The sequence below is a fragment of the Aulonocara sp. 'chitande type north' Nkhata Bay genome, linkage group LG12 (assembly GCF_057382095.1).
Source record: "Aulonocara sp. 'chitande type north' Nkhata Bay isolate Kocher_YH1m ecotype deep benthic linkage group LG12, A_spYH_male_GT1.1, whole genome shotgun sequence".
Taxonomy (NCBI): domain Eukaryota; kingdom Metazoa; phylum Chordata; class Actinopteri; order Cichliformes; family Cichlidae; genus Aulonocara; species Aulonocara sp. 'chitande type north' Nkhata Bay.
In genome coordinates, this window is record NC_141355.1 from 38,574,581 (window position 1) to 38,589,984 (window position 15,404).

At 41.1% G+C, this 15,404-nt stretch overlaps 1 protein-coding gene across 2 annotated transcripts in view; it reads right to left on the reverse strand.

Moving 5' to 3' along the window:
• Positions 1-7,127: 7,127 nt before the first annotated feature.
• The window catches only part of dmrt1 (doublesex and mab-3 related transcription factor 1), a 32,938-nt gene continuing 24,661 nt past the window's right edge, over positions 7,128-15,404 (reverse strand). For both annotated transcript variants that reach the window (XM_086257708.1, XM_086257707.1), the window contains exon 5: positions 7,128-7,580. In XM_086257708.1, coding sequence (XP_086113834.1) covers positions 7,423-7,580 — 158 coding nt within the window. In that variant the 3' untranslated portion in view covers positions 7,128-7,422. The remainder of the gene's footprint in view (positions 7,581-15,404) is intronic.

A 15,404-nucleotide genomic window follows, 5' to 3' on the forward strand; every position in this document is an offset into this window, starting at 1 on the left:
TGCAATATTAGTGCAACATTAGTGTGATATTACTGCAACATTACTGCAATATTAGTGCAACATTAGTGTGATATTAGTGCAATATTACTGCAATATTAGTGCAATATTACTGCAATATTAGTGCGATATTAGTGCAATATTAGTGCAATATTAGTGCAATATTACTGTAATATTAGTGTGATATTAGTGCAATATTACTGCAATATTAGTGCAATATTACTGCAATATTACTGCAATATTAGTGCAATATTACTGTAATATTACTGCAATATTACTGCAATATTAGTGTGATATTAGTGCAATATTAGTGCAATATTAGTGTGATATTACTGCAACTTTACTGCAATATTACTGCAACTTTACTGCAATATTAGTGTGATATTAGTGCAATATTACTGCAACTTTTCTGCAACATTAGTGCAATATTACTGCAATATTAGTGCAATATTAGTGTGATATTACTGCAATATTAGTGCAATATTAGTGCAATATTACTGCAACTTTTCTGCAACATTAGTGCAATATTACTGCAATATTAGTGCAATATTAGTGTGATATTACTGCAATATTAGTGCAATATTAGTGTGATATTACTGCAACTTTACTGCAATATTAGTGCGATATTAGTGTAAGTAGCTCAGAGAAAAATCACTCTGCAGGACACACTCGTATGAAGATTTAAGAGCCTCGTGTTATTTCCAGGCACTCGATTTGTTTTGAGCCCCTTTTTAGCAACATTAGCGTCGTACACCACACACACACACACACACACACACACACACACACACACACACACGTAGAGAGAGAGGGTGTGTGTGTAAAAAGAAGCGTGAGATCACAAAACGACTAAATATGACATCTCCTGTGTGCAGGTTTCAAAAGGACTCGCTCCCTGAAACAAACCAGCGAAACCTTTAAATCTTAAATCAGCTGTTTCATAAAAATACAATCCAAACTTTCCCTTTTCCGAAATATCCAGATGAGTCACCCATGAAAACCTTTACGGTGTAAAAAGGTTGCTATTTAAAGACTGTTCATAATTCGATTACAGGCCCGGACATCTATCCGCGCTCTGCTCCGTTTCCTGCAGGCCCGAAACGCTTTAAGTCTTAATTCCAGGGGCGAAAAATAATAATGGCGCCTCTCGCACCTTTTACACAATCGTACATAACTTAGCTGATTAGGCCTCTGCATGTATAAAAGCCCTTTGGGAGCTATGTCGAGGATGCTGATATGTCCCTTCTGCCGGACTAATAGAGGGCATTGAAACATAACACCGGACAAAGCCGGGCCCATTTCTGACCGTAAAAAAGGTTTATTCAAGCAAATAATGGGATCCGAGGCTCGCGGCTTACAGGGAATAAGAGCACGGTAAACTTCCCCGCGTGAAGCCCGTCTCCAGGGCTATTAAGCTTTTAATTGGAAAATAGCAGAGGAAATTTCAAGGTGACTAGAGTGGCTTTGCAGTTTGTGCCGGCCGAGTAGATTTGTGGGAGTGGGAGGCTGCGGGTGAACGCATAATAAATTTATTCGTGTTGTTCACGATAAAGATTAAAACACGTTCGGGATGAAAGTTTATACTGCAGCTTCTCTGTTAGAGCTGCGGCTCTGCAGGATGCTGGAGAGGCTCCTGCGTTTCCACGTCACGCGCAAGGTGTCCTTTAGCGCCCTGACGCGCTGGTCGTGGCCAAATTAGCCACCGTGGGGTGAGGGGCTGCTTTGGAGGGGCATCGCCTGCAGTGTTATCTGCTTCAGTTTAAGCACTAAACCCTTCGTGAGTTGGGTTTAAACACCTGTTCGCTGTCTGTGACCGCGCTCGCTGACAGCCCAACACGCGTGGGTGACAGATTAAAATAAGGTTACTCGAATTTACTCGCTAAGACGTTTCACGTTAGAAATGTAATCCAAATTAAACTTGTGCCAGTCCGCTCAGTCATTATGTATTATAGCCCACATTTAAGCGCCCACGCACATGTAAAATGTTAATAATCTCAGTTTTAGACCTTTGATATTAAAACACTGCCGCACACAGTCACTCTCCATCACAGCCTGCTGAGTTTCTGAGCTGCTCCAACCCAGAAGTAACTAAAAGTAAATGAATACATGAAGTTCTGTGTGTGGTGCTGTATGGCCTCAGTGCATCAGCATATTTATATCCAATATTTTCACATATGTGGGTGAATTTGAAAAACGTGCTTTGTTCTGCCTTCTGTAGGAAACGTGAAGTTGTCCTGTAGAAGCTCAAAATGACAGGATTGCATATACAGAGTATTTAAAATGAGCTCAAAGTCACACATTCTTTTACACATGCAAAATTATAATGTGCCTAAAGCAACGTGCCGTTTATTAGAAGAATAAGGTCCCGACAACAGACACAGGAGAATTTAAAAGACTAAAAATGTAATTATTTTTTCATTTCCACACAGTTTAAACACTGGTTTGTTACTTTTGAATAATCCTTCAGCAAAGCAGGAAAAGAAGCATTTATACTGTAATATTGTAGGATTACAACATTTACCTGAAAAAATGTAAAAATAATGATTCTCTCTTTAAGGTGTCAGCTGAGGATGATTAACGTGTCTTTATATTGGCTATAATATATTTTCCTTATATTTATTTATGAGTGTATTTGGATAAAAGTGCATCTTTTCGAGAGTCCACGTTGACTTGGTTTCATTATAGATTCTGTTATTATGAGAGATCGTAGTCGGGGCTCATTGGTTAGTCACACAGAGCTCTGTGAACTTAAACCATATGTCACCTCCATCCTGGAAATCTGGACTCAGATTAATGTGTCGAAGGCTTTTTTCAGTTTTTGCTTCATAAATGGAGTTCCAGTGTTTATTTTAGGCAGTTTTGTTCACGACACAAAACCTTCCCACGCTGCTTTCAGTACTTTGCACTTGAGTCTCTCCTCATGTTGGAGCTCTTGTTTACGCTGGCTGAGGGAACTCCTCCAGCGGGGCCCCTCCGGAGCAGGAGGAGGAGCTGACCTCTGCTGAGTGAGGTTTTTATGAGGTGCTGATTGGGGGCGTCGCTGCCACTCACAAGTCCTGTCACAGAAATGCTGATTTAACTTTCCCTGGGGAGGCGGGACACCGAGCTCCTACAGAGGAATTAGCTGGACATCTGACGTCTTTAGAAAGCTGACCGAGGACATCAGTCAGACGTCAGCCTTCATCCAGGCAAAAAGGGAAAGGCTGTGCTTTTAAGACCGCTGCAAGAAAATCTATAAGCGGGCAGTAAAAACAAAATACTGAATAAATTAAACAGAAATATCAGCAAAGCGTGCACACGTGAGTGTGTCATTAATATTATCAGTCTCAGAGTTATAGATCATATTAACATCTCAAACTGAGCTTTTTCTTTCGCCTCTTATTATCTCACATTTGTAAAATAAATAAATAAATGTTATTGTCATCATTAAGGAGGGCAGGTCATTTTTATTTGACTTGCATGTAAAGCTATAAAATGTTTGAAGATGGCTAAAATTTTATGGTGTTCTTTACGTGGCTGCTCAACCCTGTCGGTGCCGGGCAGGGAAGTCAATTTGATGATGATAAGGACAGAAAAGGAAAGATGCAATAATCATAGTAAAAAACAGGACTAATACAAAGTGGTCTAAATCTGAAGTTGTCATACAAAATGTGATTCATTATTCGAAGGAATGAAAACAATTTTCACATAATTTCATGAGTTAAAGAATAAACTATTAACGTGTCGTTATTCTCAAAAGATTTTCTGCTTTTCTTGTATAATTATTTTATGAGCTTATTATCTCACACAGTGTGCTGATGCAGGCCTGCTGGTCTGGCACTGAGATTCAAATAAAACTGGATTTTTTTAAACAGCTGATTTAAAAATGTAATTGTGGGTGCAGAGGGGAATGCCAACAAAATAACACTTTGAGAGCCTCTTGGTGTTTTACTGCATGTCTTGCAAGGCCACAATCTCTTTTTGAGATATAGATAAGTATAAAAAAGGCCATTTTTAACGATGAACTAATCTCTTCATACCAAAATTAGGCCACGACTGAGGCCTCTGGTCGCACTCTGTCCTCCCAAAGGCTGCTCCGTGTCTCAGATGAGGGGAGGGTGAACCTGGGAAGTTAGTCTTCACAGTTTGGCCCTTTTATTGATGCTCGGCTTTCAGGACAGACATTTATGAACAGAGCTCGTTCCGTCCTTCAGACAGTCGTGCTCTCAGTAAACCAGCTGAATTCAGTGGCTGCTAATACGTACAGAATACTTGGTTGAAGTACACGCTTTAATTTTACTGCATTTTTTAAGGTATGCAGAGTGGAGGCAGAATATTGCAACAAAACTCAGCCTTTATATAAAATAGACTTTTAGTGGTAATTAAAGTTAAAAAAAAAAAAAAAGAAGAGAAGAAATCTAAAAATATGACGAGTCAGAAGGAACAAAACATCAGGCCAGAGGAACATCACTCTTTCACAAGTTTCTCTGCAAACCCTTCATTGGACCCAAACAGCCACGTCAGTGCTGTCAGCATGAGACCAACTGTAAAATACTCTGACCTCCTTCTATTTTTAGACATTTCAGTGAAATTATGTTGCAGTTTTTTCAGTTACCACCAAAAATGTCCTTTGTGACATCACAGTGGACTAGGACCACTACATTTCTGCTCAGTTAATCCTCGAGTCCAAGTTTGTGGCCGTAAACAGCCAGAGCTGATGGTGATACGTTAAAGGTGAGACGCTCTCCTGGTTCACAGAAGTGAAAACTGGCAAGAAAATAGTGTTAAGATGCTAAATATAGACGCAGACATCGTGTCAAAGGGCACCTGTTGTGCTTTTTCTGTAATATTAAATATACACTATGGTGTTATTATGGAGGACAATCATATTAAACAAGACAAAAAATGTAAGTAATTATATATAAGAACTCCCTGTGAGACTTTTTTTCCTACTTCTGGATTTATTCATTTATTCTAATTTTTATTCATTTATTGCGAATAAAAACTGAACTAGAAACACATTTTTAGTTTCAGTAGTATAAGATGTATGAGGCTTATTTTGAATTGTGAATCATGCAAAGCTGCTCTAGTAGACTCAGGAATAAAAACATGGAACTGGGAATGAGTAGAATGGGAGAACTGGTTTCCTTTAATGTAGAATGTTTCATCTACACAGTAAAATATCGTCTCAATAAAATAACCTTTGAACTCTCTCCTTTCCAACAGTGGTGCCAACGTTCTGGCTGTTCCCAGCGGTTTGAAATTTCCTCCTCCGTCTCTGAACCTGCAGCATCCCCTTCCACACCGTCTGCACCGAGCTCCCATCACTCCCCGAGGAGGTGTCACGGCGGGATCCGAGCAGATTTTATCTATTACGGGAGAGCGTGATTCATGGAGGCGGAGGCAGCTCAAGGAAAACAGACCCTGTGACACTTTCTCCCCTGCCTGTACGCGGGGCAGCAGCTACAGAAGGACAAGGCAGCGGCGGCCTGACAACTGTGATAAAACGGCCTTCCTTAACTAAACTCATAAAGCACGGGGCGATAAAACTCAATCTTCTGTAAAATCCAATTAAGTCATTATCTGACTGATTGTATCTTTAATTGAAAACAGAAGTGACAGTAAATTTCTGTGATATATCAGGATCAATCGATACTGCTGTACAATCTGGTCTCCAGAGGTGATTTATAATGTCAGAGCCTTATAGGTAACTCCACATTCTTCTCTCTAAAACCACTGGTGGATGAAATTAAGAGTAAGTGCATTTCATAAAAAAACAAGATGGTCACGTTATTGATTACAACAGATGGGGCACAATCCAATGAATGTTCCCACCGTGCAGCACAAAGAAAATACAAGTAATTTTCTTTGTCTGTTTTATATCGTTGTTCCCGGCACACGGCCGCGTTCGCACTCCATCACGTCCCAGCGTTTTTATTCCCAGGAAACCTGTAGCGACATAAACTCCAAAGCTCCAAATTACTTTTGTTGCTGTCTTATTCAAACGCAAACACAAATAGAGGCATTGGAAGCGAGCCGTTTGAAATGAATCTCTATAAAACACAAAGAGCGTGCGCAGCGGGGAGAGCTCCGGGCCGCGAGTTGCTTTTTAATTTACAGTTAAACTCTATGAAGTCAAACGCAGCTTTATGCCTTCAGTCAATGTGAAAAAGAGCAGAAATGAGAAAGCTACTTTTATATTTAAGATGTAGTTTTTCTCCACATGCTCACAGGTCGATCAGCAAACATGGAGCTGAAAACATGAAATATTCCAAAGTCAGCCGTCGGCCTCCACCTCTGCTCCGCCTCTGCTCCGCCTGACAGGACGTTGGAGAAGTTGCAAACAGTAAGCGGTGTGCACAGCTGACTCCCGGCCACAGGAGGGTTAAAAACACAATAGACATGCAAATGCTGTGGAAGCTGCACCATAAATAAGCAGCCGGTGCTCACCAGGCGCCAACGCAGCAGAGGACACGCGATTCCCGTCTAACCCGTCCCACGCCATCCTCGGGAGGACATCTGAGTCTGACACAGACGTCCAGTCGGAGACCAAACTTTACGTCACAAATACTTGATTTTTGTGATTTTTTTTTTTTACATCAGCTGACTTTTAATCTGAAAAACAGTTTTTCAGATTAAATCTTTTTTTCCCCCCATTGTGAGAATATGGTTACAGTGGGCCCATAATTAGCTGACATGACAGCATAATGAGGATACTGTACGTCAGCCAATAACCAACAGGAAACATCCATATGTAGTTTCATTTGCTCAGATCAAATAAATCACCTGGTTCATAATTAAATTAAATGTTATTTGTAACAAAGTCTCGTTTTTCTCCACGGCTGTCTTTACGTTGCTCGTTTAGAGAATCAGACTTAAATGTTGAGCCGGAGTGTAAATGTGCACGCGGACATGACGGAAGTTAGACGGTTAAAGGCTGTGCACGCTGATTATTTAACAGCACATCATCCTGACATGTTTGTTCTTTACAAGCTGCAAAGAGTTTAACACAGAAAAATGTGGTCTTCTTGATCTTGTCTGTAAGTCACCAGCTGTTGGACTGATGAGGTGAAAGTCGATCATGCTAAGCAACCCTCAGCAGAAATGTGGCGCTGCAGCTTTATTCAAAGGAAAAAACCAGAACCTTGCTCTGCATTTAAAAAACCCACTTTATTTCTGTTTGGAAGAGTTGCTTCACGCTCAATCATCTGATCTTGATTAAAGCTAATCAAGGGTCTCACTGCATTGGCCAGTTAATTACATTGCGATACGTAACCCTGAACTGGATTTAAAATGATCTACAAATACAAGAACAGAGCTTTAGAAGGGAAACGTGCAGACAACGTGAAACTAGAGCGAACGATTAAACAGTTTTTAAAGAACATCAAGTTTCAGCTCGTCCGAGCTTGTAAAGCTTCTGTCGTGTGATCTTATCCTTTTCTTCTCTTATTTGGTGGCGCCGCCTTCGATGGAGTCGACGGTGAAGCCGTCAGCTTGGCTGCTGGCCTCGCACTCAGCCTTGGCGTCAACGTTAACCAGGGAGCTGATGGAGCGGCAGATCATGGTGGAGTCGTGACCAGCGGAGATGCTGCTGGGCGAGAAGGCTGCAGGAACAACACAGATGGAGAGTCAGAGATCTGCTGAGGAGCACCGAAGATCTCAGAGCAAAAATGTGCTTCTCTAAAGAGTCTGAACCCTTTGAGTCACCAACAAACGTCACATCGATTTACTTCATTAACATCAAACAAACCGAACAATGTCAGGGACTAAAACAACCACCTGGGTAGATAATGGAAACATTTTTTCTAATGACTCTATTTATGTTGATTATATAAAAGTCGGACGATGAAAAATAGACGCAGCAATGCAAAGCAACAACATTTTGTACCTGTCCAGGTAAGCTTGTAACCGCACTGGCAGTGTGCTGACAAATGAAGCTGTGCCCAATCGGACGCTGCTGTTCTGTGTTCATAATTTCATCCTCCCCCACTGGCTGAAATGCAGAGCCTCCACCCTGCTTTACAGTGAGCTGCAGACTCACTGTTGGACTGTTGAATGAATCGACTGAGAGGCTGATCCTGTGTCGGGTCTCTGCTGGATTTTGTTTTCCTGTTCATCTCCTGGACTGGACTGAAAATCGAGTGAACACGCAGCCAATGCCCGAAGAAAACTTTGAAAGACCTTCAGAAAGCCTGGAGAACTATCGCTCAAGACCACTTTAAAAATGATATTAAAGTATTAAAAACAAGAGATTATATTTCATACAACTTTCCATAATCTTTGCTGCACCAACTACAAGAAGTCACAGAATTTGATTGAGGAAATTAAGGAGGAGTCGTTTTTCGATTAAAAACACTACAGCGGCACATCCAAAATGTTGTCACGATGGCTCCGATGACGACGTTTGCTGAGCTTTGCTCGACACATTTGATTATTAGATATTAAAACTCCTTCACACTGCAGTGACATGATAATTAACCGGGAAAAAACCCTGACAATCCTCAGATGGTTCACTTCACGTCTGACATCCAAGTACAAATCTCTTCCTCGGAAACTCCTTAAAGTCATTAATATGATAGATTCCTATTACGTCGTGTAGGTAGACAGGACAGCACACATATAAAATAAACATGTCTCCGTGCTGTGAGGCGAGTAAACGAGAAGGACAACAGAAATACTACAGTGAGACAGACAAAACGGGGCAGTAATCATCAGCTCTGCAGAATAAATGCTCCTCTCTGTTAGCCTCGATATAAATACGAGCGCACGGTGAAATGATTCCTGGCAAAGCCTGGGATTTACAGCAAATTGAATCAGCGAGCAAAAAGAGAAGACAGTGACCACAAAACAAAAGCATTACATCTTTTACAGTTAAGAGCGGAGCGATGTGCACCCGCCCATTTTAACACTCGCCCTGTAGCTGCAGCACAAACACTAACAGCAGACCTCAGGCTCAGTTATTAACAATGATCATTTTCACTGTTTGGTTTGGTTGTGACCTTTTCTACTCAGGTAACTGTTTCTGAAATGTTTCGTGTAGTTAAACTTTTAAATGTTCGAGCTTGGAGACGATGAATGAAAGAACTGCTGACAGTTTTGGTGCTCAGCTTTTGTTGTGTTTGATGTAACTGAGCAGTAGTATAAACTACATTAATTCAATTTTATTTATATAGCACCAAATTACAACAGTCGCCTCAAGTCGCTTTATATTGTAAGAAGCCATCGAGAAGCCCCAACAATCATATGACCCCCTATGAGCAGCACTTAGGCGACAGTGGGAAGGAAAAACTCCCTTTGAACAGGAAGAAACCTCCAGCAGAACCAGGCTCAGGGAGGGAAACATACAGAAGACAGTTATTATACCAAATCATTATAATCACTTATTAACTTAACAAGAGTCGTACATTTTTAAAAACTTGAACAGCTGATTTCCAAAACTTTAATTATAATTCAAATAAAAATAAATCAGTACATGAGTGGGAAAGGAAATCGTCACATCATCCAGCTCACGCACAACTTCACACCTGCAGCACCTGCAGAGAGCCAGGCTCCTCCCACCACTAGCAGATGAACACTGGACACTTTTACTGACGCAGAGGTCAGTAAAAGTTCCCATTTCAACAACATGGACGTACTAAACACATGTAAGCACACACATAAACTTCAACTATTAGCAGTAAGAGTATTTAAAAGTAGAAATTAAAGTAGAATGGGAGGCAGAGCCTTCAGTTTTCAGGCCCCTCTTCTGTGGAACCAGCTTCCAGTTTGGATTCAGGAGACAGACACTATCTCTACTTTCAAGATTAGGCTTCAAACTTTCCTTTTTGCTAAAGCATATAGTTAGGGCTGGACCAGGTGACCCTGAATCCTCCCTTAGTTATGCTGCAATAGACGTAGGCTGCCGGGGATTCCCATGATGCATTGAGTTTTTCCTTTCCAGTCACCTTTCTCACTCACTATGTATTAACAGACCTCTCTGCATTGAATCATATCTGTTATTAACCTCTGTCTCTCTTCCACAGCATGTCTTCATCCTGTCTTCCTTCTCTCACCCCAACCAATCACAGCAGATGGCCCCGCCCCTCCCTGAGCCTGGTTCTGCTGGAGGTTTCTTCCTGTTAAAAGGGAGTTTTTCCTTCCCACTGTTGCCAAAGTGCTGCTCATAGGGGGTCATATGGTTTTTGGGTTTTTCTCTGTGTGTATTATCGTATAAATATACAATTTTATGTATTTTATTTTATAGGCGACTGTTTTGATTTGGTGTTGTATAAATAAAATTGAACTGAAATCGAACAAGCTATGTCTACTAATAAAACAATAACATTAATGTGGGAGCAAACGCAATCATTCATCCCTGTTTGTAAAATGAATAGAAAGTGCTAATTTAACAGGATAAAAGTTACGTTTCCCAGATCGAAGCAAGAAAAGTCGAACAGCCTTTTGATCACAGAATTACTCAATAAATATTTAAATATCGTTTTTACAATAGTATTAGTAACTTTTTTGTATAAATGCCAAAAAATACAAATAGGAAACAAAATCATGCCTTTTTAATTTAATAACATGTAATTAATAAAAGTAATAAATTAATAAATAATTAATGTTAAGATAATTAACAAAAAATTACTTTAAGGTACATTAAAAGATTTTGTTATTTTTTATTTATGTTATTTATTAATAAAAACCAAGAAAATAATCAGCTGCTTAATCCAGATGCTCCACACGTGTTAATCTGAGGATCAAGTTCACAGGAGAGAAGATGACAGATTAGAAGGTTCATCAGCTCCCAGAATACAATAAAACTATGAGAAATGTACACAGGTAATCAGATTACACAAGTCTACTGAATTCACAGCTTAAAAAAATATAAAACCTCCCTGCACTAGTGTGTGTGTGTGTGTGTGTGTGTGTGTGTGTGTGTGTGTGTGTGTGTGTGTGTGTGTTCTCCTCAGCAGTGGTGGGAGGAAAGAAGAGGAGTAATTTTTCTCCTCATTAACTTCCTGATTGGTTTCCAGTTTCTGCCCGTCTGCAGTTTGTCACCAGTTGTGAACTGGCAGCCCGATCGTTAATACTAATGTTTGTGTAGCTAAGTGCACTCAGCTCTTTCTCTTTTTTCCCCTCCATCCCTCAGCAATAACACAATAACTTGTGTGGCAATAACAGCGAGTGGGTGGGGGAGAGCGGCTGTGAATTAGCCTTCTCACTGTTAATTCGCCGCCTGTTCATCAGCAGGAAATCTATGGTGTAATTAAAGGCCGAAAGCAACCGGACGCGTTAGTTTCAGTGGGGACGTTAAATCACGACACACTGTAGTACACATGTTCCCAACTGCATCCGACTGTCCTCGGCTCTCCTGTTTAATTCAGATTAATGTCAGGCCGCTGCGACAGCAGGAAGCCGTGTTCTCAATTAGCCACATCACACCTGTTAATGACACTAATTAAATTAAACATATTCTTTATCTTGTCTATGCTAAATATTTGGAAGTGTGTGTGTGGAAACGTGTTACAGCAGTCAAATTAAACACAAAATCACAAAACTAAATAGATCAGAAGTGCTTAATTAAATAGAAAAGTTTAAAAAATTAAATCAAAATCCCGGGTCTGTCCTGAGACCTCCTCCCCCGCAGGTCATGGCCAGAATACCTCACTCAAGAGGCGTCCAGGGGGCATCCCAGTCCGATTACTGAACCACCTCAACTGGCCCCTTGTAGCGGCTCTACTCTTCGTCCCTCTTAAATGACCGAGCTCCTCACCACATCTCTACGGAGGAGTCAGGCACTCCTCAAACGAAGGTCATTTCTATCTGCAAACTCATTCTTTGGTCACTACCCAGCGCTCGTGAGCTTAGGCGAGGGAACATAAGAACATAGACTGACCGGTAAAATCCAAAGCTTTGCTTTTAAGCTCAGCTCTCTCTTCAAAAGAAAAGATCAATACAGCATTCGTGATGCCCCACGGCCAAAAACCATCTGTCAATCTCCGTTTCCACTCTCCTCTCACTTGTAAACAGGACCCTGAGATACTTCAACTCCTCTACCTTGGGTAACTGTTCCCTCACTCGGAGTGGCCACTCCACGAACCACGGCCTCAGACCTCGAGGTGATCATTCTAACTCCCGCCGCTTCACACTCAGCTGCAAAGCGACCCGGAGATTACATCCAATAAAGCCAACAGAACCACATCATCCAAGATATTCTGTCCATAATATGTTAATATGTGACACAGAGCAGCGCTGGTGAAGTCAAACAACCACGGGAAAAGTCCAACTTTTACAAACCAGACACCTCATACCTCTGAAGCACCCCCCAAGGGATACCTCGAGGAACGCAATTGAATGCGTTCTCCAAGTGCACAAAACACGTGTTGAGTGGTTGAGCAACCTCCCACGACTCTCGAATATTCTGGAGAGGATGAAGAGTTGGTCCAGCTTCCACGACTGAAAATCGTCCTGAATCGGAGGCTTGACTAACGGACAGACTCTCCTCTCCAGTGTCCCAGGCACAGAGCTGGGGAGGCTGAGGAGTGCGAGCCCCCTGTGGTTGGTGCACACTCTCCAGCCCCCCCTTCTTAAATAGGGGGGTTGATAAAAGCTTAATACATAAAATCTGTAAGTTGAAGACAGGCAGACAACTCCGGTTACCTAGGTAACAATGTATAACCCAGCATGTCGTATTCAATCAGCAGAACCCTTCGCTCTCGTTCAAAGTTGCTTCATTTTCTGACCTCAAAGTTGGAAAAGTTTAACCTGGTACCGCCCACTTTGCATCTCCAGTGATCATCTATCATCGCGTCAAGTCACTGACGTTTGCCGACTGGATGGATGCTTGTTAACCAAACCAGCTCGCCAGCATTAGCTGATACAAACATGGGTGAAGAAAACAAACTAATGGGTGACGTCACAGTATCCATGGATACAGATAATTTTCATGTTATATATTTCATGCGTGGCCTCCAGAGAACTTTAAGCTGTAACTTTCATCTACATGTCTGATAGTAACAACCAAGAATATCCAGTCTGTCCAAAGTTCCCCTCCAGGCTGTAACAAACCGCCTGTGATGCTCAGAGTTCGTTCTCTGGAATGAACTTGTGCCCTTTTCTCACTCACTCAGCACTCTATATAAGATTTCCAAACTATTAAACAGTCTTTGTGTGGATTAACAAAAGGAAGCTTTTTTAACCTCCCACTTGTCCTGCTAAGAGAGGGAGGGAGGGTGTGAATGGAGGTACAATCACTTCTGCTGCTGCCAAAGCAGGGAACAAAAGCCCAGATGTGAGAGGAGATGGTAATTCAGTCTGATCCTCCGAGGATAAGCTCGCTCTGTGGGTTTCATGCTCCACACTCATCTCCTGTACACAAGGGTCATGTGGGTAGATAACACTTAAGTAAACACACACACCCTGTATGTGCATGCTTAGCTCTGCCTTCAACTGTACTGATTGTCAGGGGAGTTTATGTATCTGAGATAAATACCTACTTAGCACAGGATCTAAATTTGCAGAGATCATTTCACATCAACGAGGCCGATCTTATCGCTCATTAACAAAGAAAATAATTCATCTAACTGGGACTTGAAACCTGCTAACAGCTTTGTGAGCCTTTAGGTCAGTGAATCTCAAACATTTCTGTATTTTTAACGAATTTCTTTTAAAAGGCAATTGTTTACTTTAAGTTTGTGATGTGTGGAATTACCTGACTATATGTTCCCTGCATTGGTCACTGCTACCCTGACAATGATAAGCGGAAGAGAATGGATGGATGTTGCATTGCTGTCTGTAGTAATGTTTGTGCAACAGCAGCTAACAGCTGATTCTAAGATGTCATCACATCACAGCGTCTCTGCCTCTGTTTGATAGGTAGTTGTTAGCAAGTCAGATGGAAAGTAACCAGCTGAACTAACCTGATTCTGTAGGATTAATAATCAGATGTATCGTGTTAGCAGTTCTAACATTGGGCTTTCTTGGAAAACTAATTTGACATTGTGTGTGGAGTATGTAGAGAAGAACCCAAATCCAGAACATGTTGGTGGAAATGGAAAGTCCAGAATTAAATAATGTCCAGCTTAGCTTGGACAAACAGCAAGAACATCAACAGAAAATTTGCGATAACGATATAACTGACGATATAATTGATGCGAGACAAAATACAACTCCACAACTTTACTAGCGCCAAAAAACCCATCCATTTATTTTCACTTAAACAAGCAGCTGTTTTTTTATGTGCATTGAAGCTATATAAAAATTTAACAGTGCAAATGCAAATTCCTTACTGAAAGTTTAACCAAAGCCATTTCCAGTAGACATGGGCTGGCATATCCAGAGCATAACCATGTATAATATCCACTGAAGTTAAAAAGAGGTGCTTTGCTACATTAAACTGCAGTGTGCCAAATAAAAAAGTCAAATATGTATTTTTCGGCCCATAAGGTGCACGGGATTATAAGACACATTAAGTGAAACAAAGCAGTCAGATAAATTAAACTTTATTAAACTCATTCTTCTTGCTTCCTCCACTTCTGTACCATTGATTCATTAATGCTGTATTCTATCACAGCTGCTCTATTCCCATGTTGTTGCAGTATATTAATCACTAACCTCGTATTGTGGATGGATTGTCTCAGTTGTTCTCCTGACTGAAGTTTGGTCCTTTTACAGCATCCTGCCATGCGACTGTATTTGTCTCTAACCATGAGGAACCTCCACCTTAACTTTTATCGAGTGGAAAAGTGTTAGCGTTCATCCTCCAGCTTCACTGTTTATGTTATGCTAACATAGCTGTGTCGCTAGCGATCACGTAGCACATCATTATATAGCAGCTAGCCCAACTTCAGTAACTTTACAAACGTCACTGCTGTTTAGTTTTCTGTCTTCATTTATGTTGGAAGTGATAACAGAGCTGTACGTTTGATTTTTTTCAGAAATCTCTCAGTCAGAACATGCTATATCATGCTGAGGTAACTAGCGAAACTAGCGAGCTAGCTTCCGCTAACTTCCGCTAACTTCTAACTCCGTTAAATGTAATAAATTCTGTTTTCATGGATGCCTGGATGCTAAACTTTATAGTTACACCTGGTAAAGCAGCAATGCTGATCGTTTTATTAAAGATGAAAGAATTTAGACAGTTTTTAACTCTCAGTGATGCTGCAGTGTTCGTTTGACTTTGGGACCTGTAGAGACGGAGTTTAGGACCCAGATTACTCCCAGAGTTAGGAGCACCTTAGTTCGACAAATACGACAACAACGACGGCCGCTTGCATGTTCTACAAAAAATGTGCTTTGTTGTGTATCTGACGGACAAACACCAAACCAGTTCCACATCACTGAAGTTGCAGCATTTTTACAAACCAATTCTGGTTCATCCGTTTCACTCAACGATCGGCCATGTGCGTATGAAGACATCATTTTCTTATCGTTGCCTAACATTGTAC